This window comes from Oryctolagus cuniculus, chromosome 12 (genome assembly GCF_964237555.1).
Source record: "Oryctolagus cuniculus chromosome 12, mOryCun1.1, whole genome shotgun sequence".
NCBI lineage: Eukaryota > Metazoa > Chordata > Mammalia > Lagomorpha > Leporidae > Oryctolagus > Oryctolagus cuniculus.
The window spans coordinates 88,267,690-88,292,383 of NC_091443.1; the positions used below are offsets into that span (position 1 = coordinate 88,267,690).

General features: G+C 54.2%; 1 protein-coding gene across 4 annotated transcripts; it reads right to left on the reverse strand.

Moving 5' to 3' along the window:
• Positions 1 to 692: 692 nt before the first annotated feature.
• Positions 693 to 24,669, reverse strand: PARP16 (poly(ADP-ribose) polymerase family member 16). 4 transcript variants are annotated; one of them, XM_002717977.5, is made up of 6 exons: positions 24,121 to 24,669; positions 11,856 to 11,993; positions 8,431 to 8,637; positions 5,556 to 5,727; positions 3,280 to 3,421; positions 693 to 2,042 (listed from the first exon to the last, which is right to left on the reverse strand). In XM_002717977.5, the coding sequence occupies exons 1-6, from the start codon at positions 24,292 to 24,294 to the stop codon at positions 1,907 to 1,909; spliced, it is 969 nt and encodes a 322-aa protein (XP_002718023.1). In that variant the 5' UTR covers positions 24,295 to 24,669; the 3' UTR covers positions 693 to 1,906. The 4 variants fall into 4 exon arrangements, with proteins under 4 accessions (XP_002718023.1, XP_017203438.1, XP_069910486.1 ...); XM_017347949.3 differs by having other exon boundaries at positions 693 to 2,045; XM_070054385.1 differs by lacking the exon at positions 11,856 to 11,993 and having other exon boundaries at positions 24,121 to 24,657.
• Between the last annotated feature and the right edge of the window lie 25 nt (positions 24,670 to 24,694).

Here is a 24,694-nt window from a genome sequence, read left to right on the forward strand (position 1 = left end):
GAAGGTTAAAGTAAACAGGGCACGTACCTTGCTCTGCTACATGCGTCAGCTCCAGGTCTCCTGACCCGAGATCACAGTAGGACTCCTTGCCAAGTCTCTCTCAAAACTCCTTTTTAATAAAACATTTATTGGTTTATTTTCATCTACTTGAAAGGCAGAGCGAGAGAAAGACCTTCCATCCTCTGGTTCAATCCCCAAATGCCTGCAACATTCAAAGCTGGGCCAGGCCAAAGCCAGGTGCCAGGAACTCCATCTGGGTCTCCCATGTGGGATGCAGGGACCCAAGCAAGCATGAGGCCTTCATCCGAGGGGTCCCAGGTCCACCAGCAGGGAGCTGGATCAGAAGCAGGGCAGGCAGGACCGGAACCAGCCTCTGATTTGGAGTGCAGGCACCCCAAGTGACAGATTCACCTGCTGCACTACAACAACTATCCCCCAAAATTCCTTTACAATACCAACCGTCCTCCTGAAATCTCTGGCCACCTGCCCACCTGCCAGACTGTGGGCTCCCGGAGGGCAGAGGTGTTTTGACATTGATCCCGCCTGTATATCTAGGCACTAACTGCTCACAGCTGGTCAATGAACGGCTAGAAACCCAATACCTACGAGAGCCTGGCGACAGATGGTCCCCAGCAGAAGCCCCCCAAACAAGGGAGGAGAGAGAGGACAAGACTAACAACAGGGCAATGTGGTCGTTAGGAAAATACCTTTATTATGTTGGAAATGCTCCAATGTTCAATGTAAAAACCATGACAGTGGCTTTTGTGCAACTTCACAAATTATAGAAAAATGATGTTCCCCCTTCATTACAGAAATCTCACCCCCAACTCAGACCGGGCTCCACTGTGGCTGAAACTCACCAGGAGGGAGGGAGCAGGGCACACAGCCAACAGGGCTTATGGCTCCCTGGGCAGCCAGAGGCTTCTCCCACACCGGGAAGCCCAGGCTGAGCGACCCCTCTGAAGGTGGCTCGACCTGTGGGTGCTGAGGCGGGGCCCTGTCTCGAAGGCCTGAAGAATGACACCGGTGGCTGGCAGGCCACGGTCAAGGCAGCTTCATGAGGGTGAGAACCGCAGGGGAGCCTGCAGCTCAAACCCCTTTCTCTGAAACACAGCCAGGAAGGAGGCTGTGGACACTGGCCAAATGGTGCTCTAGGTTCAGCAACTTCCCCTTTAGCTCAGTTTGCAAAGTTGTCAGTTACTTGAAAACAAAAATCGGAAAACAAACATTTGGTTCTCTTCCAGCTGTAATCAGCAGTTGGTAGTTTTTCTATTAGAAAAAGTCGCTCCTTGCTAAGTCCCCTTCCTTTCGCATCCATGGCTGGGGTCGGGGGCACAGCTGCGGCAGACGGCTGTTTGTTGATTTGAGAAAACTGTGAAAATGTTTTGCACTCACATACAAAGGCTGATGGAATCCAAAACCGATCCCACCAACTTTTATGAGCAACATGACTGTGCCTCTTGGGTGTCTCGAGTCAAAACAAGGCAATGGCCTGGTGATTTATAGCCCCCGCTACACATTTTCCGCCTTCCAGAAGGCAGTAGAGAAAAGCCTCTGCCAGGAGCGATTGTAAACACGCCACTGACAGCCTGGACACTTGTTTTTTAAATGCAGCAGGACTTTTTCCTTTGGCCCTGGCTGAAAAGCCAACTCCCTCAGACCACTTTGGGCAGGAGTAGAAGAGAGGGCTCCCCCTGGAAACTACAAGTGGGGGTCCAGTGGACCCTGGTGAGTGTGGCCGGGAGCAGCATCAAGGCATTCGGTACATGTATGGCACACGAAGACTGTCCTGTGGTCCCTGGCTGGCTCCTAGGCTCTACCTGGCTGGCCGAGAGGCCGGGGAGGTCCGGGTGGAGTCACCCTAAGGCACATGGTTGAGGTGGCCCCCATGCCAGGCCCAGAGAGATTATCTCTTCGCACGATTCCAGAAGTGCTGGAAAGCCGAGGAACTGATGACACTTACGACGAGCAGCAGCAGCAGATACAGGGACAGCATGACCGTAAACCAATGGCTGGCAAACCAGGAGAGCTGGCTCGAAGCCCTGCTGATGGGGAAAAAAGGAGCGATATTGGCAGAGAGAGAAAAACATCTTTTTTTCTGAAGTGTATGCAACAAGTTCTGGCTCCGAGAGGATGACATGATGAATTCCATCCTCTGCGTGAGCCATGAAATGAAGCTTCGTGCTCCTTTGCCTGGGAACTCTGGGGCTGTTTGCCCTGGCACCGACACGCCTTTCAACAGAACATTTTCTAGATGCAGAAAGACAGCTATGCAATGAGCTCAGCCCCATCTTCCCTTTATTCCCCCTCCCACCTTTTGTAACCGCTCTTCTCTGAAGCGAGACTCTGGTATCTAGAGGGATGCCCTAGCTCAGGGTGTCTGCCCGGATGGTGGCAGGAGACTGGTTATTAAGGAGAAGTCTTTTTGCTTTTAAACACAGACAGACAGAAATCCTAGCTGGGGAAACCCTCTCTGGCCCACAAGGAGCTGACCTCAATCATCCAAGTGTGCACAGCCGAGACACCCCGGGGGAGAAGTGGGAGAGAAATGGAATTTCCAAGTAGAAAACACAAAGTGATCTTACACTAAAGAACAGTGTCCCCGCCACACCCAGTCAAGACGCCTATGCACATTTCCCAAACTTGCAGAGAGTAAGGGGTGGTATTTTGTTGGTCTACGAAATCCAGAGGCATAGTAATTACTGGCAGGTACAAGCCAGAGTGGGGATTATTTAAAAATGACCCCCTTTTCCTCAGTACCTGCTCGCCTACAGCCAACCCCACTGGCAGCTCTGCTGGGGGCTCCCACAATGCAACAAGACCTCAACATGACCCTCAACCGTGAGAACCCCGTGTTCCCCCACTGCCACACTGCGGAGATGCTCAACACCTCGACCTCAGAGGTAACCTGAAGCATCTCAGGTCCAGAAAGGGACAGGTGCTGGTTCAACAGCCCCTCTGGGAAGTGACTGAGCGGGGCCGCACACACGCCCAGCCAGGGTCCCAGCCACCGCCCTGCCTCCCAGTCTGAGCTCATCAGTGGGTCTCAGACTGAGGTCATGGGCCTCGTTTGGGGCAGCCAGCTTGGTACCATTCAGTTCCTTGTGCTCCTGCTGTCTACGAATCTACCTTCTTCCCTAGAATACTGGGTCCTTGAAGGGCCAGGACCACCTCCTCTCTGAATCACACTCCACCTCCGTGCTGAAGGCTGGCGGGAAAGGGTGCTGACCACGCTGCACGCAACCTGCTGGCCCTCACACACGGACGGCCCCCTCTTACCTCTTGGCCTGCTTCTGCGAGTACACCAGCAGGTACTTCACCCGCAGGAGCTGGTTGTTGGTGACCACAAAGTACTTAGGAGGGATGTCTCCGCCTTCGCTGTGTTTGATTCTCGCTCTTCTGCGGTCTATCTCCTTGGAATCTGAACGACAGTAAAGCACAGCTTTGCTGGGGAGGACCCTGTATCTGACGTGGGCAGGGTGAGCAGGAAGGCCACAAGCCACCTGGTCCTAAGGGTGGATGGGCCCTGCAGGCTCAAGAATGGGCTGTGTGGGTCCCGGGGACTCTGAGAAGGTCACAGAAAACCGAATTCAAGCATAATTTTATTCTAGTGCAAAATAAATTCTTTCTTTCTTTATTTATTTTTTTTACTTCAAAGGCAGAGAGACAGAAAGACAAATGTTCCATTTACTGGTTCACTCCCCAAATGCCTGCCGACAGCCAGGTTGGGCCAGATGGAGTCCACAGCCAGGAACTCAATCCGGGTCTCCCATGTGGGTGGCAGGGACCCAAGTACCTGAGCCAACGCCTGCTGCCCCCCAGGGTGTGCAGCAACAGGAAGCTGGATTGGAAGTGGAGCTGGGACTTGAATCCCAAGCAGGGTATTAACCCCTGCACCAAATGCCTGCTCCTGTGTTTTTGTTTTTTTTTTTTAACAATATGCACTTTCCATGACCTTTCAGAAGATCCCACATGTGGGACACAGCACTAAAACCAGGAGACCACGGCAGACAAAGGGGAGGAAGAAAGAAAAGAACAGGAAAGTAAAAGGGACACAGGGAAGAGAACACAGCCGAGAGGGCAGGGCAGAGGGAAGGAGCAAACCATGGCTCTGGGGCTGGGACCCAGGAACCGGCCTCGCCCTGAAGGCGGCCTCGCAGGAGGTGGTGGGAGCCAAGCCCTGCAGACCTCGGCTCCTCAGAACGCTCACCTCCCACCCTTCCCACCAAGATCTGTTTAAGAAACACAAACAAACGAAAAACCCGCAAGTTTTCTTTTAATAATATGAAAAACCTCTACCAAGAAAAAAAAAAAGGCCAAGGCCGCCTGCCTGCGATGGCACAGATGGACACAGACGGCAAGGTTGCCCTTCGGTGTTTAAAGTCACGGTTTGCACACTTCCTCAGCATGAGAAAGGCAAGCATCGGTGCCATCGGCTTGGAGGGTGGTGTCAGACCTGGGCCTGGGCCTCGGGGTTCTGGCGGTTTTACGACGGAAGCCAGAACACTCAGTTTTCTCATTTCTCCTTTCCTCAGGGCGACAAGAGCCCTGCCCTGGAGACAGAAGTCAGTTCTATAATGCTTGTGTGCCTCTGTGAGGAGCCGCAGCACAGAGGGGAGCACAGGGCACGCGGTCTAAGGGACACGCGCGAGGGGAGTGGAGAGGACAGGGCCAGCATAGTCACCGCCCCTGCAGGGCCTGGCATGGACTGCCCTGGCCTCAGTGGCTCCCCACCCTCCCCGGAGGGCACCGGCGTGCCCAGGAGCTGCACCCAGCGTCCTTAGCTTCAGCTCAGCAAATACTGATTGACTGGCAGTACACAGCAGGCTCTCTGCTGAGAGAGGCTCCACTCACTCGTTCATTTACCGCACACACAGTGGTCCCTCCAGGGCCCCGGAGTGAACAAAACCAAGTTCCACCCTCAAGGAGCCCATGCTCTGACCTCACCACTCCCGTTTATTATTTTTTTAATATTATTTACTTATTTGAAAGGCAGAGTTACAGAGAAAGAGAGAGAAAGAAAGATCTTCCATCTGCTGGTTCACTTCCCAAATGGCCATAGTCACCAGGGCTGGGCCAGGCTGAAGCCAGGAGCTTCTTCCAGGTCGCCCATGTGGGCACAGGGGCACAAACACTTGGGTCATCTTCCACTGTTTCCCCAGGCTATTAGCAGGGAGCTGGATCGAAAGTGGAGCAGCCAGAACACAAACTGGCACCCATATGGGACACTGCAGGCAGCGGCTACACCTGCTACGCCACAACATAGGTACCCCCATCCATCCAACTCCCACCTCCTCCTCAGAGTTCTCCCTGGCCCCCGCTGACCCCACAGGATGGGTCCTCCCTCTGAAGTGGCCCCCACTGACCTCAGCAGCCCAAAACCTGGCACTCCCTGCCCACCCCCTTTATAAGTGGTCTTTCATCGTGTGTTCAATCCCTGTGAAGACTGACCCTCCCCTGAAGGCAGGTTTCTGTCCTGCACCGCTCTGAACCCCGCCCACCCCATGGCATGCAACAGGTGCTCCCCCCAGCGGCTGGGCTGAGCGCTCACTCACCCTTCTTCTTGGTTTGGCACTTGACATCTGGATGGTCGATGACCTCGCACACGGCCACACAGCTAAGGATGGGGCCAAGGAGGCTGCGCTGCCACCCGTGGCCGTGGGGGCTGTAAATGAGGGCCAGGCTCAAGTCACTGGTGAGGTAGGTCCCCTCTCCGAACAAGGACGTCTGGAACGGCAGAGGCCAACAGAGAAGAAAGGAAGGCAGGTGAAGGTGGAGGTGGCACCACGAGAAGACACAGGCCCGCCTTCAACAGAGTTGTAAATAAACATTCCCCACTCCTTCTTTCCCCAGGAGCCAATAGCCCGGGCATCATCACAGTGCTACTCCTGAACACATTCCTATCTGACAACACTTTGATGGATTGTGGGTTTGGCCATCTAGACTGGCAGACTAGCAGTTCCTTGTGGTCAAGGGTGAATGGGAAAAACACAGGTAGCAGAGTCCAAACAGACGGCAGTTTCAATCCCACAGCTGGCAAGTTACGTAAACTCTCTGCTGTCTCGGTCTCTCCATCCACCAAACAGCGGGAACAGCACCTCTTCCCGAGCTGTGGCTGAGCATGACGTGAGATACGCACATAAGACACCAAGCAAGACTCCAGGGAGATGGTGGGGAAGTGAGGAATGGGTTCTCTCTGGCGGGCTCTTTGTGCGTTTGTACGGTAATTCCTGTGATATTGAATGCATCCAGCACAGTGACAGGGATGACCTTATGAAAGCAACGTCACACTGGGGAGGAAGTCGCATCCCAGCGGGGAGGGAAAAGGAGTGAGTCAGAAGCAGGCACTGTGACCAAACGAGGCGGGCCTCTGCGAGAGGCAGGGTGTTACTCTGTGGATGGTATTGACCAAGAAAATGCCCACAAACCCAATGGGGCTTCTTCCTGGTGGTGCAGGCTCACTCAGTGCCCTCCATGAGGAAGCATGCTAGGGGCTGGCACTGTGCTGAGCGGGTTAAGCCGCTGTCTGCAACGCCAGCATCTCACACTGGAGTGACAGCTCCCGTCCCAGCTGCTCAGCTTCCAGCTTTCGATCCAGCTTCCTGCACATGCACCTGGGAAGGCAGCAGCAGATGGCCCAAGTACTTGGGCTCCTGCCCGCTGCGTGGGAGACCCGGATGGAGTTCCTGGCCCCTTACTTCAGTTTGGCACAGCCCTCGCTATTGGGGAGTGAACTAGCAGATGGAAGATCTGTCTCTCTGTGTGTCATTCCGCCTTTCTAACAAATGGATAAATCTTAAAAATGGAGAAGCGTGCTAGGTGAAGTAGCTGCAAGTGGAGGCTACAGCAGGTGTAGCAACCACAGGCTTTGCCCGGGGTGGATAACAAGTCAACTGCGACGGCCAACATCACCACGTCAGCCATGCTGACGCAGAGTCCTTCTCAGCACAGCGTTCAGGCAACTGCTACCAACGGCTGGGCTGAAATCTAACTGATCCCTGGGCCGCAGCATCAGTATCTCAGGGCGACTTGAAGAGCTCACGGCAGTACATCCCGTGCTGTGGAACTGACAGCTGCTGTCACAATTCCAAGCCTGGTGAGTGAAGCTCAGGAAAATGAAACAAACCTTCCCCTGGCCTCGGGAAGTTCCTTGCCGGGCAGTGCCCCCGTCTCTCGGAAGCTGACACAGACCTTCTCCCAGGAAGCTGGCACCCTCTTCTCTGACCCCACACCCACCAAGCATTCCCCCTTCTGCAGGCTCAGACACCCCACGCAACGCTGCCGTGTGCAGGCTTGCACAAGGGTGGGAAGCGTGGGTTATCTCCACCGTGAGGACAAGGTCACAGCTTCAAAGGGCAGGTGGGATCCCTCAAACAAGCCCGAGAACACCCAGGAGAGGGGGTGGGAGAGGACTGACTGAAGGCGCTCACCAGTGAGCTCTCTGGGGCACTGTGGTGAAGGCGTGGTGCACACCACGGACCTGCACACAGCTTCTCCAGGCAGCTGCAGTGGGAAGCGGAGGGCCCTGGATCCCAGCAGCCTGGCCGCGATCACGCGGTGAGAGCCAGTGTGGCCTCGGCAAACCCTGACGGCTCTGATGAGATGTGGGGAAGTGTCTCTCTCTGGAGCCCCAGGAGGGCATCGGCCACAGTGGAGCCCAGGGCTCAGCCGGCCTCTCAGATGCTGCCACGACAGGAGGAAAGACCTGCAGCCCTTCCAAGTGCCCCAGACGCCTCTCTGTCCGCTGGAAAAGCTGCCCCCCTTCCTTGGGGCTAAGAACACGAAGAGCTCTTCACGTGCATGCCCGTTTCAATCCTCACACACACCTAAGGGAGGGTGATGGCGTCCCCTTTACAGAGGAGACTGAAGCCCACAGAGTTTAAGTAAATTTGCCCACAGCGACACAGCCTGCTAAACCTCTTAGCTTCAAAGCCTGTCCATAATCTTCTTCCTACATCCTTACTCTGTGCTAAAATAAGTACAAAGGGGTGACGGACAGCTCAGACTCCTAAAATTGGGAGGGAAGCAGCTCATGGGGGCGAGGGGTTCCTCAAGTGCTCCAAGGGTGGAAGCTTCCGGACTGTAACACACACAGGGATCTCTGCGGGTGGATTCTAGTTGGGTGGTCTCTGGTGGGCCTGAGAGTGCACATCCCTGTGCCCAGAGATGCTCATTCACTCGGCTGGAATCCCCCTGGGCATTGGGATGTTGGTTTAAAGCTCCCTACGTGGCTCCACATGGACAGCAAAGGTGGGAACTGATCTTCTCAAACAGTCATGGGCGCAGACATCCCCAGGCAGCCTTGGTTAGACGCAGGCTCTGCTTCGGGTCTAGGATGGGCCGACATGCTGCATTTCCACAGGTTCCCGCTGACACTGGTCTGCAGACCCAGGCCACCGCCCCCAGGCCACCAAGCCCCCCAGGCCCTACCTTGTTGAGGTGGCAGTGCAGGCCATTGTGGATGATGGAATGGAAGTTCTCCAGGCGGCTGCCATGGAAGGCATAGATGAGGTCTCGCTCTCCTTTGGTCTCATAAAATTTGGCATTGGCTGGGTCGAAGTACTCGATTTCAAACAGGAAGTCCGGTGCAGGCACAGGTGTATGAGGGGCCCCAGTCAGCTTCTGGATCTTTTCAAACTTGAAAACATGAAGGGAGTCACTGTTGGACCTGAGAGCTGGGCAAAAGGGTCACAGACATGACCTCCAAGCCCTGGGCTTCATGCCCAAGGGCTGTGCTCCTGAGAACAACAGGTTCCTACAATGAGATGCTGGTTCACGTTCTCTGTGCAAGCTCGAGCCCACTTGCCACCAACAGCATTATCCCTGTCCCCATAGTGGGCTGAAAAGTACTGTTTGCGACACTTTTAATTTTCCGAATGCTTTCACACCTATGTCCTGCATTCCATTTTGACAAAGGGCAAAAATGGCCACAAATGTTTCCTGCATTCCTGCCAGTGCCCCAGAAATCCCACCAAGATTCCACTAACAGATGAGCTGACTTCTCCACCCCTTAAATCTGGGCTCAGCCCACGGGACCCGACATCCACACGGCAAAGACCCAGAGAAAAAGAATCTGGGGCTGGCATTGTGGAGTAGAGGGCTGGCCTACCACTGCGACGCCGGCATCCTCTGTGGGTGCTGGTTCAAGTTCTGACTTCTCCACTTCTAATCTCCCTGCCAATGTGCCTGGGAGAGCGGCAGAAGATGGTCCAAGTGCTTGGGTCCCTGAACCCACATGGGAGAGCCAGTTGAAGCTCCTGGCTTCTGGATTTAGCCTGGCCCAACCCTGACCACTTTGGCTATTTTGGGGTGAACCGATGGGTGGAAGATCTCTCTCCCTCTCCCTAACTCTGCCTTTCTTTATCTTTTAAAAGGATTTATTTATCTATTTTGAAATTCAGAATTACAGACAGAGGCAGAGACAGAGAAAGAGATATCTTCTATCCATTGGTTCACTCCCCTGATGGCTGCGATGGCCAGGATTGGCCCCAGCCTGAAGCTGGGGACCAGGAACTTCATCCGGGTCTCCCATGTGGGTGCAGGGGCCCAAGCACTTAGGCCATCTTCTGCTGTTTTCCTAAGCCATTAGCAGGGAGCTGGATCAGAAGCGGAGCAGCTGAGATATGAAGCGGCACCCTTATGGGATGCCAGCACTGCAGGCAGTGGCTTAACCCACTATGCCACAACGCCAGCCCTCTCTTTCTTTCAAATTAATTAATTAATTAAAAAAAAATTACGAGATCTGCACTTCCTTGCAGGGTACTAGGCACCCTTCACTCCTGTCCTGGGTAATCTTCTGTAGGGCTAATCTCATAGAAAAAGACCCCAGAACACCCATGAGGCCACTCTCAACCATCCAGCCCCAAAGAGCCACCTGCGGATCCCCGAGCATCATGGGAAGCATTCATGGATGGGTGTGGGGGCCGGTCCACCGGATATGGGGGAGTGAGCTCCTTCCTCCAGGACGACAGCCTCCTTCAGGGCAGGGGGCTATGCCACTCTGCTGTTTGCAAACTAGAGCCGCCCAGCAAGGCTGCCTCTAGCAAAGTCTCGACTGAATGAAGAAGCTATGTCCCAGGCAGAGTTATCCTTATAGAAAGGTCAGGATCCTTTATCCTGAGGCCGGGCCTCTCCTGCTTTAGTATGAAAACGCCCTTCTGTAAAACGATGATACAGGGTAGCAAACAACCTCACCAGGGTAAAATACAACCTGAGGCCCTGGGCCCCAACATACCACATTTCAATGGAAACTTAACTGGTCCCTATCAAAAGTCAAGAAGCCTGTGGCCAGTGCCGTGGCTCACTTGGCTAATCCTTCACCTGTAGTGCCGGCATCCCATATGGGCGCCAGGTTCTAGTCCTGGTTGCTCCTCTTCCAGTCCAGCTCTCTGCTGTGGCCCGGGAAGGCAGTGGAGGATGGCCCAAGTGCTTGGGCCCTGCACCCGCATGGGAGACCAGGAGGAAGCACCTGGCTCCTGGCTTCAGATCAGCGCAGTGCCGGCCATAGCAGCCATTTGGAGGGGTGAACCAACAGAAGGAAGACCTTTCTGTCTGTCTCTCTCTCTCACTGTCTAATTCTATCTGTCAAATAAAAAAAAAAGTCAAGGAGCCGCACTGCATCTTCTTTAGCTACAGCTCCCAACATCTGGTAGGAGTTTGATGTCCCTGTGAGGATGAGTGAATGAATGAATCTTGGTTTAACAGATGACAACAGTGAAAGCCAGAGATGACCTAGGAACCTGCGGCCGAGCCTGGACAGGAATACGGATCTCCTGACTCCCACGGCGGGGCTTTTTGTGTCACTTTAGCATCCAGCACCGGGGGAGAAGGTCCATAGACACCAGAATCCAAGCTACCAAACTCTTGGCCACTGAGCAAAGACTTCTCTCCTTGGCAGGAGCCTATCAAACTGAATATTCTTAAATTGAAATGAAGTGACTAACAGCACAGATAAACCCCTGCTTCTACTCAGAGGAAAGAGCACAGGCCGGGATTCCAGCCCCACACCCAGGTCCTTGTCACCCCAGCCTGTGCCCCGGAGACACCTGTTGAGCAAGGTAAGGTGAATGATGCAACGTCCCACTTGTGCCACACTCTACGCTGGGGGTGACACACGTCCTGTCTCAGCCCTCCTTTGGGGTAACTATAACTATTAATAGTCTCAATTTACAAACAGGGAAAAGGAAGACTTAATAATCAAGGAAGTGGAATTAGAACGCGGAGACTCAGGTTTCCACTACTCTGAATTCTGCCTCTCTGTTTCCTGACAACTGGGCCAAGTCAATGCTTCTTCTGAAACACTGGGGTCTACCCTGATCACAGTGCCTGGAGGTGCAAATTAAATAAAGCGATATGCAGGGACTGACGCTGTGGTGTAGAGGATAAAGCTGCCGCCTGCAATGCCAGCATCCCATATAGGCGCCAGTTCGAGTTCCGGTTGCTCCACTTCCGATCCAGCTCTCTGCTATGGCCTGGGAAAGCAGTGGAAGATGGCCCAAGTCCTTGGGCCCCTGCATCCACATTGGAGACCTGGAAGAAACGTCTGGCTCCTGGCTTTGGATTGACCCAGCTCCAGATGTTGCAGCCATTTGGGGAGTGAACCAGCAGATGGAAGACCTCTCTTTCTCTATCTGCCTCTGCCTCTGTAACTCCACCTTTCAAATAAATAAATAAATATTTTAAAATAATTAAAAGAGACAAGATGCAGCTTTGCACTGCTAATGCAGTGGGCCTGACCTCAGACGGTGTCTCGGGGTGAGGTCTAGAGTTCTACATTTTCAACACACTTGCCAGACCACTCTGGGACCCATCTGGTGCTGTCCCAGAGCCCTAAGTCCTACAGCCCAAAGTCTCACCTCTGCCTTGCCAGCACTGTGGATCGTCAGGGCCTTGGAGGATAAAATCCAGCTCACCAGGTCCCAGGCCCGCTTGTCGTTGTCGCCCGAGGACTGGAGTAGCTCTTTCAGGTTGGGTAACCTGCTGGCATCTGCAAGCTGAAGCCAGGGGACAATCTCCATTAGCAAGGATCCGGGACACAATAACCGGGCACCCTCTGGTGGCGAGGCAGGCAACTTGCACTCCTTCCCCGACAAGGAAGTTCCTAGGAGGTGGGCCATGCAGGCCACAACACCCTTTCCAAAGAATCCGAAAGCTAAAACCCTGAACTCGGAAAGGCTTGCTTTGTAGCTCACTGAGTATAAAACCTGGCCTGTGGCCGGCGCCGCGGCTCACTAGGCTAATCCTCTGCCTTGCGGCGCCGGCACACCGGGTTCTAGTCCCAGTCGGGGCGCCGGATTCTGTCCCGGTTGCCCCTCTTCCAGGCCAGCTCTCTGATGTGGCCCGGGAGTGCAGTGGAGGATGGCCCAAGTCCTTGGGTCCTGCACCCCATGGGAGACCAGGAAAAGCACCTGGCTCCTGCCATCGTTTCAGCGCGGTGCGCCGGCCGCAGCGGCCATTGGAGGGTGAACCAATGGCAAAAAAAAAAAAAAAAAAAAAAAAAAAGACCTTTCTCTCTGTCTGTCTCTCTCATTGTCCACTCTGCCTGTCAAAAAAAAAAAAAAAAAAAAAAAAAAAACAAAAAAAAAAAAAAAAAACCTGGCCTGTGCCAAGGTGGGGTTTGTCTAGTATTCACTTACCCTACTTCCTGTTACGATCACTCATTTGGCTGCAGGAAGAGTAACACGTCTGAGTAGGGGACACCCTGAGGGAGGTGTTGCTACTATCTGGTAGGTACGCCTGTGGGTCAAGGGTGAGACAAGCCTTTTTCTTCCAGCACGAGAACTGATTCACTTGCTGTTAGCACTTCCCTTGGAGATGAGTGAGCCGGCCACACTGATCATGGTAAACACGACCCAGGAGAGTAACCCGTGTCCAGCCTGGGAGGCCCGGAACCTCGAGCATGGTGACCCGTGGGAAGGGCCCTGGCAGCTGTGCCCACGACACTCAGGAGAGCCCAGCTTCTGGGGAAAATGGGGCTTTGGCACTGAGGCCACAGCAGCAGGTGATCTCCATTCTAAAATCGGTAGGAGGGGCGCAGCGGGTGAAGCCGTCACTTGCTTGTGACAGCAGCATCCCAAGAGCCCCAGCTGCTCTGCTTCCCATCCAGCTCCCTGCTAATGTGTCTGGGAAGGCATGGAGAATGGCCCAAGGACTTGGGTCCCTGCCACCCACACCCACACGGGACACCTGGATGGAGTTCCAGGCTCCTGACTTCAGCCTGGACCAGACCCGGCTGTTTCAGCCATTTGGGGAGTGAACCACTGGATGCAAGATCCCTCAGTCTCTCTCTCTCTCTCTCTCTCTCTCTCTCTCTCTCTCTCTGTCACTCTGCCTTTCAAATAAATAAATCTTCAAAATGTAAAATCCTGAGGCACATTTGGTGCTTTCTTTTGTTTTTCTTTTTACATTGATTTATTTATTTGAAAATCAAAGTTACAGAAAGAGAAAGGGAGAGATAGAGTGGTCTTCCATCCTCTGGTTCACTCCCCAGATGTCTGCAATGGCCAGGGCTGAGCCAGGCTAAAGCCAGGAGCTTCTTCTGGGTCTCCCACTTGGGTGCAGGGGCCCAAGGACTTGGGCCATCTTCTACTGCCTTCCCAGATGCATTAGCAGGGAGCTAGATCAGAAGTGGGGCAGCTGGGACAAGAACCAGCACCCATATGGTGTTGTAAGCAAAGGTTTTACCTACTATGGTGCTAGGATTTCTGATGCAGGACGGGGGACCTGGACTAAGAGATTATGACAAAGCATCTGCAACTTTTGCTCAGAAGTGACCGCTGACCAAGCCTCTCCGACCACACATCTGGCCCATCCTCAAGCCCTGCCCTCCCTACCAGATGCCCATGAGCATGACATGCCCAAGGGACACCCAGGCACCCTCACCCTCCTCTAAACCCCTGACTCCCTCAGGCCCAGTATTCTCTCCTCAGTGTAGCCAGGCTCCTGGAGGTCAAGGCCTGCCTGGGTTTCCCTAATCCTCATCTTTCCTGGCCGCAGAGGGAGCAGTATGTGTGCCAGAGTCAGATCTCAGTTCGAATCCTGCTCCTCAGGCAAGGCACGGGGGGCCTGACTGGCACCCGTCTCCCCTAACGCGGGGACCCCACCAGCTCCACATGGGGTGACAGGAAAGTATGAGAACCTAGGGCCTGGTCTACACACATCCAATTCTTTTCCTCCCACCTGTACTCCCGCCCAGACACCAGCTCCCGACCTTGGCCTCTGCTCGGCCTGGCTGTAGTTGGCACTTTGTGAATACAACAAGTTCTTTTCCATTTTGCTGACTTTGGGTTTTTCCCCTTGGATCAAAAATCACAAACCTCTCAGGCCCATTTTATTCCTATCTATTTCCAAGGACTCGTTGAGTGCCTCAGACTTCTGAGAAACCTCTCTCCACACCGCGGAGGTGAGGATCGAGGAAGAATAAAGATCCGTGGAAGGATTACTACTTACTGCTCCACAGCGCCTAACTTCCCCCTCTCCCGCTGTGCACCCCAGGGGGCGGGGGGGACTGTGTTACCAGGGATTGTTTGCTGAGTGGCCACTATGGGTCAGGCCCTGTGCTGGGTGGCTTGCAGGGGGGCACTAGAGATTTAAAAAGAGCCCCCAGACACCAGCATTGTGGTGTAGCAGGTAAAGCTGCCACCTGCAATGCTGGCATCCCCTATGGGCATCAGTTCGAATCCTGGCTGTTCCACTTCCCATCCAGCTCCCTGCTAATGCACCTGGGAAAGCATGGAAGATGGCCCAAGTGCTTGGGCCCTATGCCCATGTTAGGGACCCAGATGAAACTCCTGGCTCCTGGCTTCCGCCTGGCCCAGACCTGGCTGTTGTGGCCATCTGGGGAGTGATCCAGCAGAGGGAAGACCTCTCTTTCTCTCTCTCTCTCCCCTTCTAACTCTGACTTTCAAATAAGTAAATAAAATCTTTAAAAGTTAAAAGGGCCCCAGTCAAGAAGAGAGGCAGAAATGTCCATAACGATGACTCCAATATTAATTAAATATTCATTATCATAATAAAGATGGATACAAACTACTAGGGGACTCGCGCTGTGTGACAAGAGGGTGGTGTCGGGAGGGGCTTCAGGAGCAGGTGTCGTGGGACCCAGTTTGCCATGCAGACACAGCAGCCTGACAACGTGGTGTGTAGGCGGGGAAAAGGATGTGGCAAGGTTAATCCGGCAGCCGGGGTCCAAACCCAGGCTCTCAGCCCCCTGCCAGCTGTGTGGCCTTGGATGGGCTGTTCGACCTCCATGTCTCAGTCTCCTCAAACACATAACTGGGATGGTTTTAGGAGCCACTTCACAGCATCCCAGCGAGGGCCACTCGTGTTCAACAAGGAAAGAAAGGTCCTGGGCATTCTCCCACGGAGGTGTGACTGCCGAGGAGGGTCTTGTCATCCCTGACTGCGGTGGCTCTGGGTGGCTGCACCAGGGGAGGGAGACTGGGAAGGTGACCAACCCGAGGTCAGTCTGTGCAGGGCCCCTGGGCTTTGCTTGGCAGGTAACATAAAGCCACTGCAGGACCTTCAGGGAGCTACCTTTCCCAAAGGCCACCCACCACCCCACCCCCAGCAACCTGGGGCACATCTCCGTCTCCCCATTCCTTCTTTTCCAGTCCTGGTCCACACTTGCTATCCCACAGCCAGAGCCAGAGCCGCACCACTGCTCTCCCAAGGTCGCAGCCCTGCCATTCTGGTTCGCAAATCCCATCAGTCTAGACCTGAATGCAGGGAGCCCCCGCTGAAGGAGGGTCCGCTGGCCAAGGGCCCTGTAGGGACACAGTCTGGGCCAGTGGAAGAAATCCTGCACAGCTCTGAGCTCGTCCCAGGCCCTGCCTGAGCTCAGCCACAGGGCCAGTCTCCTCCAGGTCCCCACTGCCACCTGCTGGGTCGGGGCCCCTGCGGCACCCTGCCCCTCCTTGCCCCTCCCTGACTCACTTTCCACGCTTCTGCATTGCAGCAGGGCCCATGGGGACCAGGCACACAAGTAAGGCTGCCAGATAAAGCAGTCTGCCCCGAGACATTTACATTTCAGATAAACAGGTTTGGTTTATTTCATTTTTAACACAAACAGAAACCATGAAATAGTTGGGGCATGCTTACACTAAATTATCTGCGGTTCATCTGAAATGCAAAAGTAGCTGCTTTACCTTTTATCTCTGCTAAGTCTAATGACTCTGCCCTTACAAGGCCCTTGGTTCTGCCTCTGCCCAAGAGCGCCTGCTGTCGTCAACTCCCTCCCACCCCCAGTGCTGGTCCCCAAGTGACCCAGGTCTTTCTTCCACGTGCTTCTGCAGCTGCTAACGTGACACTGCACCCAGTCTTCGAGGCCAGCCTAGAGTCACTTCCCCTGCGAAGCCTTCCCAGACCACCCAGGACCGCTGTGCTCAGTGGTAACAGCAGAGCTTCCTGTTGGTGCGTGACCCTCTGGGGCTACCTCACATCTCGTTGGGATAAACACTCCCCGAGGACCAACCACATCCGATCTATCCTAGAGCCCCAGCAGCCAGCCTGCAACCCGCACACAGTTCAGAACACAACAGTAATAGAGCAGGCCAGCACTGGGGCACAATGGGTTAACGCCCTGGCCTGCAGTGCCGGCATCCCATATGGGTGCTGGTTCGAGACCCAGCTGCCCCACTTCCATTCCAGCTCTCTGCTATGGCCTGGGAAAGCAGTGGAGAATGGCCCAAGTCCTTGGGCCCCTGCACCCACATGGGAGACCCGGAAGAAGCTCCTGGCTCCTGGCTCCTGGCTCCTGGCTCCTGGCTCCTGGCTCCTGGCTTCGGATCAGGGAAGCTCCGGCTGTTGCAGCCAAGTGGGGAGTGAACCAGCGGATGGAAGACCTGTGTGTGTGTGTGTGTGTGTGTGTGTGTATCTCTGTCTTTCAAATAATGAATAAAATAAATCTTAAAAAAAAAAAAAAAAGAGTAATAGAGGCTTTGGCTGAGCCTTTACCACATGCAGGCACTGGGCTAATTCCTGGGCAGGGGTCATCTTAGTCTCACAAGCACCTGTGTGAAAAGTGAGGCGACTGAGGCGTGGAGATGCCAAGCACCATACGGAGGATCATGCAGCCACTCGGCGGCCAGGCACGGACACGAAGCCAGGAGGAGCCCATCCTCCTAGTCCTGATGCTCTCCCACTGAACGAATGGAGGAAAATTTTACCCCAAGGACCAATGCCAGAAGAACTTTAGGAGGCTGCTTGGGGACACACATTTGGCATGGCAGGTAAGTCACCACTTGTGATACTTGCGTCCCATACTGGAGTCCCTGGTTTGAGTCCTGGCTCCTCCATTTACAACCCAGCTTTCTGCTAATACACACCTGGGAGACAGGAGGTGATGACTCGGGTGACTGGGTCCCTGCCACCCACGTAGGAGACCTACACTGCATTCCAGGCTCCTGGTTTCAGCCTGGCCCAACTCCAACTACTGTTTGCATTTGGGGGATGAATCAGCTGATGGAAGAGTCTCTCACTCTCTCTCTCTGACTGTGCATCTATCCTTTTCTCTATATATGGCAAATAAAATTTCTGTTAAATCAAGGCTGGAGCCTGCCCTGTGGAATAGCAGGCTAAGCCTCCACTTATGGTGCTGGCATCCCATTTGGGTGCCAATTTGTGTCCTGCTGCTCCTTTCCCAATCCAGCTCTCTGCTATGGCCTGGGAAAGCAGTGGAAGATGGCCCAAGTGCTTGGGCCCCTGCACCCAGCTCCTGGCTTCAGATTTGCCCAGCTCCAGCCGGTTGTGGCCATTTGCAGAGTGAACCAGGGGATGAAATACCTCTCTCTGTGTCTCTCCCTCTCTGTCTATAACTCTTCCTCTTAAATAAATAAATACATCTTTAAAAAAAAAAATCAAGGCTACCTAGGTTAGCAGGTATGCTGTTGGAATGCCCTCCCCAGGTTAACAGAGCCCAGACGCTGCTGCTGGCGATGACAAAGGCGTGGAGCAGGGAAAGAGACAGCAAACCTCCACCTACACATGCGTTCTGATCTACAGATCCTGACACCGGACGGCACTGACCCAGAGATGGACAGAGGAGAACATGCGTGCAGGAGGGAGGCAGGCGTTTCTGGGAGCTGGGGAGGAGGCAGAAAGAAGTTTATGGAGCAGGACAGGAGTGGCTGTGGACTGAGGGAGGGCTCTGAGAGGCACTCTGGGCAGGGAAAGAGCCGGCAGACAAGCAGAGAAGTGAGTGGCTCCTGTCCCCAGAGGTGGCCCCAGGCTCTAGGACCAGAGAGGTAAAGAAAATGAGTAAGAGAGGATGTGGGAACAAGTGTCAGGGGCTGTTGAACTGGAGGCCCCGGCCCTGAGAAAGGCCCAGCACCAACAGCCTTAGCTGATTTCCTTAGCAAGGGCCACCTCCACTGAGACTGCAGGGCCTCGGATTCTGTTTTCTTTTACAAAGAAATCAGGACTGGCCAGTGCTGTGGCGCATCGGGTTAACTCCCTGGCCTGAGGCGCTGGCATCCCATATGGCTGCCGATTCTAGTCCTGGTTGCTCCTCTTCTGATCCAGCTCTCTGCTGTGTCCTGGGAAGGCAGTGGAGGATGGCCCAAGTCCTTGGTCCCCTGTACCTGCTTGGGAGACCCGGAAGAGGCTCCCGGCTTCGGATCAGCACAGCTCCGGCCATTGCAGCCATCTGGGGAGTGAACCAGCAGATGGAAAACCCCTCTCTCTGTCTCTACCTCTCTCTGTAACTCTGTCTTTCAAATAAATAAAATAAATCTAAAAAAAAATAATAACAAAATCAGGAGTCAGGTTTTTTTGTTGTTGTTGTTGTTTGTTTTTGTTTTTGTTTTTTTGACAGGCAGAGTTACAGTGTTTTCTTTTTTTTTTTCTTTTTCTTTTTCTTTTTTTTTTTTTTTTTTTTTTTTTTTTGACAGGCAGAGTTAGACAGTGAGAGAGACAGAGATAAAGGTCTTCCTTTTTCCATTGGTTCACCCCCCAAGTGGCCACTACAGCCGGCACGTTGCGGCCCACACGCTGTGCTGATCCGAAGCCAGGAGCCAGGTGCTTCCTCCTGGTCTCCCATGTGGGTGCAGGGGCCCAAGCATTTGGGCCATCAGGAGTCAGTGTTTAGCCTTGCAGTTAAGATGCCCTTGTTCCACATCATAGTATCCAACACCCAGCTCATAAAAGACACGGATTGAGTTCCCAGCCCCCAGCTTGGGCCTTGGCCTAACCCTGGTCATTGTGGGCATTTGGGGAATGAAGCAGCAGATAGGAGCTACTTTCTCTCTACCTCTCAAACAATTTTTTTTTAATTAACAGAGCCAGTGTTATGGCGTAGCTGGTTAAGCCACTGGTAACGCCAGCATCCCACATGGGTGTCAGTTCTCATTCCAGCTGCTCCATTTCCAATCCAGCTCCCTGCTAATGTGCCTGGGAAAGCAGTGGAAGAATGGCCCAAGAGCTTGGGCCCCTGTTACCCACTTGGGAAAACAGGATGAAGCTACTAATTCCTGGCTTCAGCTTGCCCAGCCCTGGCTGTTGCAGCCCACATTTAGGGAGTGAACTATGGGATGGAAGATCCCTTTAAATACATAAATCTATCTGTAAAAAATTTAGCAAGCTTTTCTTTCTATGATTTCTCAAATTCTAAAAAGCCACAGGACAAACAAAACCTGTCAGCCCACAGAGCACAGGTGGGCAGCCTCTGCGGTGGGCATTCAGGAAGGACGCGGCTGGAGAGCTGGCCGGGCCAGGCCTCACCGGCGGCAGAGCTGAGTCCTCGGGCATCTGAGAAGGGAGGTCTCCAGGTGAAGAGGTGGTCTGGGTGCCTGGGCCGCCAAGGGCAGGGAAGCACAGGAGACAAGCAGAGGAGAGGGAGACCAGTGACCTGGAAGGGACTCCGCCTCCGGCCTCAAGCAGGTGCCAGGTAGCTGGAGACATTTCACAAACACCCAGGTCACAAGGTCCTAGGGAGGGAGCCCAGGAACCTGCATCTGCAGAGGTTGCCACAGGTGATTCTACCACCAGGAAAAGCGGGAGACTCAGGTTCGGATGTTAGGCAGTGCTGGCCTACGAAGGTGTGGTAGCAGGAAAGAAAGAACATCTGGAAACAATACTCACCAAGGAAAGCGCCAGAGGTCACAGTTACTGGGTGTGCAGGGAAGTGCTGAGAAGGAAAGGGACTGAAGGCATGGCCAGAGTCACCAGCCTCGGGACCGGAGTGGCCCCTGGAACAGTGAGGTGTGCAGGTGGGTGGAGGTGGCGAGGGCACAGAGGAAGACGCTGCATTTGTACACAGCTACACAGGTGCAAGGTCTGACCATCCAGGTCTGCAAAACGACTGTTCACACAGGAAACATCACGGGGACCCTTTAAAGCAGTGGTTCTGGGGCCAGCGCTGTGGCATAGGTTAAGCCTCTGCCTGCAGTGTGGGCATCCCATATGGGCAGCGGTTTGAGTCCCGGCTGCTCCACTTCTGATCCAGCTCCCTGCTAATGCACCTGGGAGGGCACTGGAAGACGCCCAAGTGCTTGAGCCCCTGCACTCAAGTGAAAGATCCTTCAGCTTGGCCCAACCCAGGCCGTTATGCCCATTTGGGGAGTGAACCCGTGAATGGAAGACCTCTCTCTCCTATCTCCGCCTTTCAAATAAATAAATAAATCTTTAAACAACCACAACAACAAAAGCAGTGGTTCTCTCTCCATGTTGGCATCACCGGGGAGCAAGACAGAGATGTGCCATCAGCCCCTGATTAGCTGATAAGGACGAGGACAAGGACAGAACCTACAATACTAAGTTGTTCGGAAGGTTAAATGAGTTACTCGAAGCGGCTGCTCAGGTCAGTGCCAGGCAAATGCAATCAGTATCATCGTACGTGCTGCATGCTGCACTATCATTGGCCATCAAACACTCAACAGAAAAGGCCTGCAGCTCTGGGATGGTAGGGGAGGGGTGAATCCCACCCCCTCTGTCCACCACACCAACATCCCTGAAACCTCTCCCCAGCTGCATCAGGGACATCACTTTGTATCTACGCCTGTATCCCTATCTTTACAGAGCTGTGGCCTCTCCACCTGTGAGAGAAAAACTGTAATCTGAGAGACAGAATCCTTCCGTGAGAGGTCTAGTGTGCACGCACATGCACTGACTCTGATATCATTTCTTCACTACTCAGAAGGTGCGTGCTCATGAAAATGATCAAATCATTTACTAGGAGAATAAAAAACGACATACTCCCTGCAAGCCAACAAAAAATCCCCAAGGTCCAGGCTGCACCCCAAGGCAGTTCAACCAGAATCTCCAAGCTGAGGCCCGGACATCAGTTTTTAAAACTGAATTCTTAAACTGAATTTTTAAAACTGAAGTTCCCAGGTAACTTCAACAGCCTTGTAAAGAATGACCTCCGGGACGGGCATTTGGTCCAGTGGATAAGATGCCCATTTCCCGTATCGGAGCTCCGGGGCTCAAGCCCTGATTCCAGCTCCCTGCTAATGCACACCCACCCTGGGAGGCAGCAGGTGATGGCTCAAGGACGTGGGTCCCTGGCACTCACGTGACAGCCCTGGACTGAGTTCCCAGCTCCCAGCTTCAGCCTGGCCCAGCCCTAGACACCACAGGCATTTGGGGAGTGAACCACCAGTGAACAGGAGCTGTCTCTCTCTGCTCTCCTCTCACCCCCGCTAATAAATCAGACGAGATAAAAAGCACAAACAAATCCAACCAATCCCAAAGCTCCCCCTGCATTTATCCCATACTCATCAATGAAACCTGATTGGGTCTGTCAAGACCACCTTCAGGCGGGAAGAGATCCACCTGGTAAGAACAAGCTCTCTCCCCCCAACTCTCTCCTCCTCCTCCTAACATGCCCCGCCCCTGCTGCTGCAGGTGTGCTTTCTGGATCTCCCAATCTCCTGTCCTCCAAGGATAACACTGGACACGTCTCAGGGCCTGCACGGCCTGACTCAGCCTGCTCTCTCCCTGCCCCCACGGTAGCCACACTACAGCACAGACTCGCCCTTTTGGCAAGTTCACCCCTCCTGGAATTCACTCTTCCTCTTCCCCGTCCCTTGAAATCCTCCATGTTCCCAGCATCCGAGCGTGACATTAGCCATCCCTCTGGCTGCTGCGCCCTGGCCCAGCCCACTGCTGACAGCTGGGGTCCACACTACAACCCACACTACAGCGGAACCCACTGCTAAGCTCTCCGCGTGGGTTTATGTCCATAATTGCAGCACCTGGCCCACAACACACACATTCCATAAATATCTGTTGTCGGCACCAAAGGAAGGTTCAGCCCCAAGACCTGAAATCACAAACTTGGAAAATGGAGCACCTGCCCTTGCGAAGCAAGCCACGCGGGAAGCCAGGCAGCTTGCCCTCTCCTGCCTCCCGGACCCTGAGACACTGGGCCTCGTGCTCAGCCTGAAATGCCCTCACCATCTGGCTAGGATGGGCTTCAAGATCCACATGGGACGAGGCAGCTCAGCCTTGTCTGTGCTTGACTTCGGAGGGAAACCCACACTGCCGACCTCATCAGGGATAACGCTAGGTAGCTGGTGATTCTAAACAGCCCCTCTCATCTGTGGCATGTGTGGTTCACTGCATTGTTGAACACGAGGAAATCACACGAATTTTGCAATCCTGGGATAAACCCAATCTGGTCAGGAGGAACCAGCCTTTGTTATGCACTGTTAGTTTTGGGGATCCTAGTATTTTGTAGAGGGTTTCTGGCATACCTACTTGAGTGAAACTGGCCTGTAATTTACTTTTCTTGCATCCCCCTTATCAGAGTTAGCATCCAGGTAATGGGTGGCCTCTATCAACACTCGGGAAAATTTTGTGTAAAACTGGATTACCTACTCCCTCCGTAACTGACGGAACTCACCAAGGAAGTGAGCTAGGCCCAGAGTTTATTTTATTTATTTATTTATATTTTTTTTGACAGGCAGAGTGGACAGTGAGAGAGACAGAGAGAAAGGTCTTCCTTTGCCGTTGGTTCACCCTCCAATGGCCGCTGCAGCCGGCGTGCTGCGCTGATCCGATGGCAGGAGCCAGGTACTTCTCCTGGTCTCCCATGGGGTGCAGGGCCCAAGTACTTTGGGCCATCCTCCACTGCACTCCCTGGCCACAGCAGAGAGCTGGCTTGGAAGAGGGGCAACCAGGCCAGAATCCAGCTCCCTGACCGGGACTAGAACCCGGTGTGCCCGCGCCACAAGGCAGAGGATTAGCCTAGTGAGCCACGGCGCTGGCCCAGAGTTTTCTTAGAAGGAAAAATCTTTGATGGCGTATTTCAAGTCTTTAATAACTATGGACTATATTGATTTTCTATTTTTAATCAACTTTGGTATTTTTTTCTAGGTGATTCCAACAATTCAGGTTTCAAACATAACTATTGGGGGGGGGGGGGTTGGAGCTGTGTCTCAGCAGGTAAAGCCGCCTATGACACCGGCATCCCATATGAGCGCTGTGTTCGATCCGGCTGCTCCACTTCCCAACCAGCTCTCTGCTAATGGTCTGGGAAAGAAAGGAGATGATTTAAGGGCCTGGAACCCTGCCACCTACACAGGAGACCCGGATGACACTCCTGGCTCCTGGCTTTGGCCTGGCCCCATGCTGGCTGTTGTGGCCATCGGGGGAGTGAACCAGGGAATGGAAGAGCTCTCTCTGTAACTCTTTCAAATAAGTAAATCTTAAAAATAAATAAATCATTTCTGGAAGGCTTACCCCCAAGGTCAACTCTGTAAGAAATGAGTGCCCCGGAGCCCTCAGGGAAGGGCTCACGTATGCACTGTTTGTTAGCTTGTAAGAGTACTCATCATTTAATACTGCATCTAAAGATCAAGGCCTGGGTGGCTTTGGTGACTTCTGGTGTCCAGTTATTTGCAAAGGGATGGGTCACTTCCTAGTTACACAGGACAGAACCCGACTCAGATCAACACCCTTTTTTGCTGATCATGCTAGAAAATTCTGCAGATGACTCGCTCCTGGGAGTCCCTTGTCTTTGACACTAGGTGCTCGGGAGTGAGTGTTCTGAGCTCACGGAAACCTTCCCCACGGCCCGAAGTCTGGGGGTTGCCACGTCCACTCGGAGCTGCCCCCGGCTCTGTGTGCACGGGCCACTCGGCCCAGGACGCAGTGGGTAGCGCTGGGGCAAAACACACTCACCAGGGCCTCAAAGTCCTTACAGTCGTGGCGGGCGTAGGACGCGGGGAAAGGCCGCAACACCGAGTCGCGCTTGTAGCTCTGCAGGGCCGAGGCGAAGAGGCTGCACCGGAGGTCGGCGGCCAGCACGTCGCGGCCCGCAGCCTCCCTGGCGGCCGCCCTGCCCGAGGACTGCATCCCGCTCCGGGGAGAGGCCGGGCCTCGGGACAATGGGCTGCCTGGGGCCGGGGTTCCCGAGCCTGCGGAGGAGCCGGGCACGGGGACGAAGTGACAGCGGTGAGAACCTGCTGGCTAGCGTCCCCTGCGGGAGCTGGGCCCGCGCGCTCGCCGCCGGAGGGCCGGATCCGCGCGGGGAAGAGGCGGCCGGGACCGCAGGTCAGCACCAGGGCTAGGCCCCGGGATAATGGGGCCGGGGTCCCAGCCAGGGGAGGGGCTGTGACATGGGATGAGATGACAACCGCGGGAACGCGCTGATGCGCGTCCCGGGCAGGAGCCGGGCGCGGGCGGCCCGGGGTTGCGCGCCGGAGCCCCGTCCCCGCGCCGGGCCTTCCTGCCCCGCCTCCCGCCGCGCCGCCGA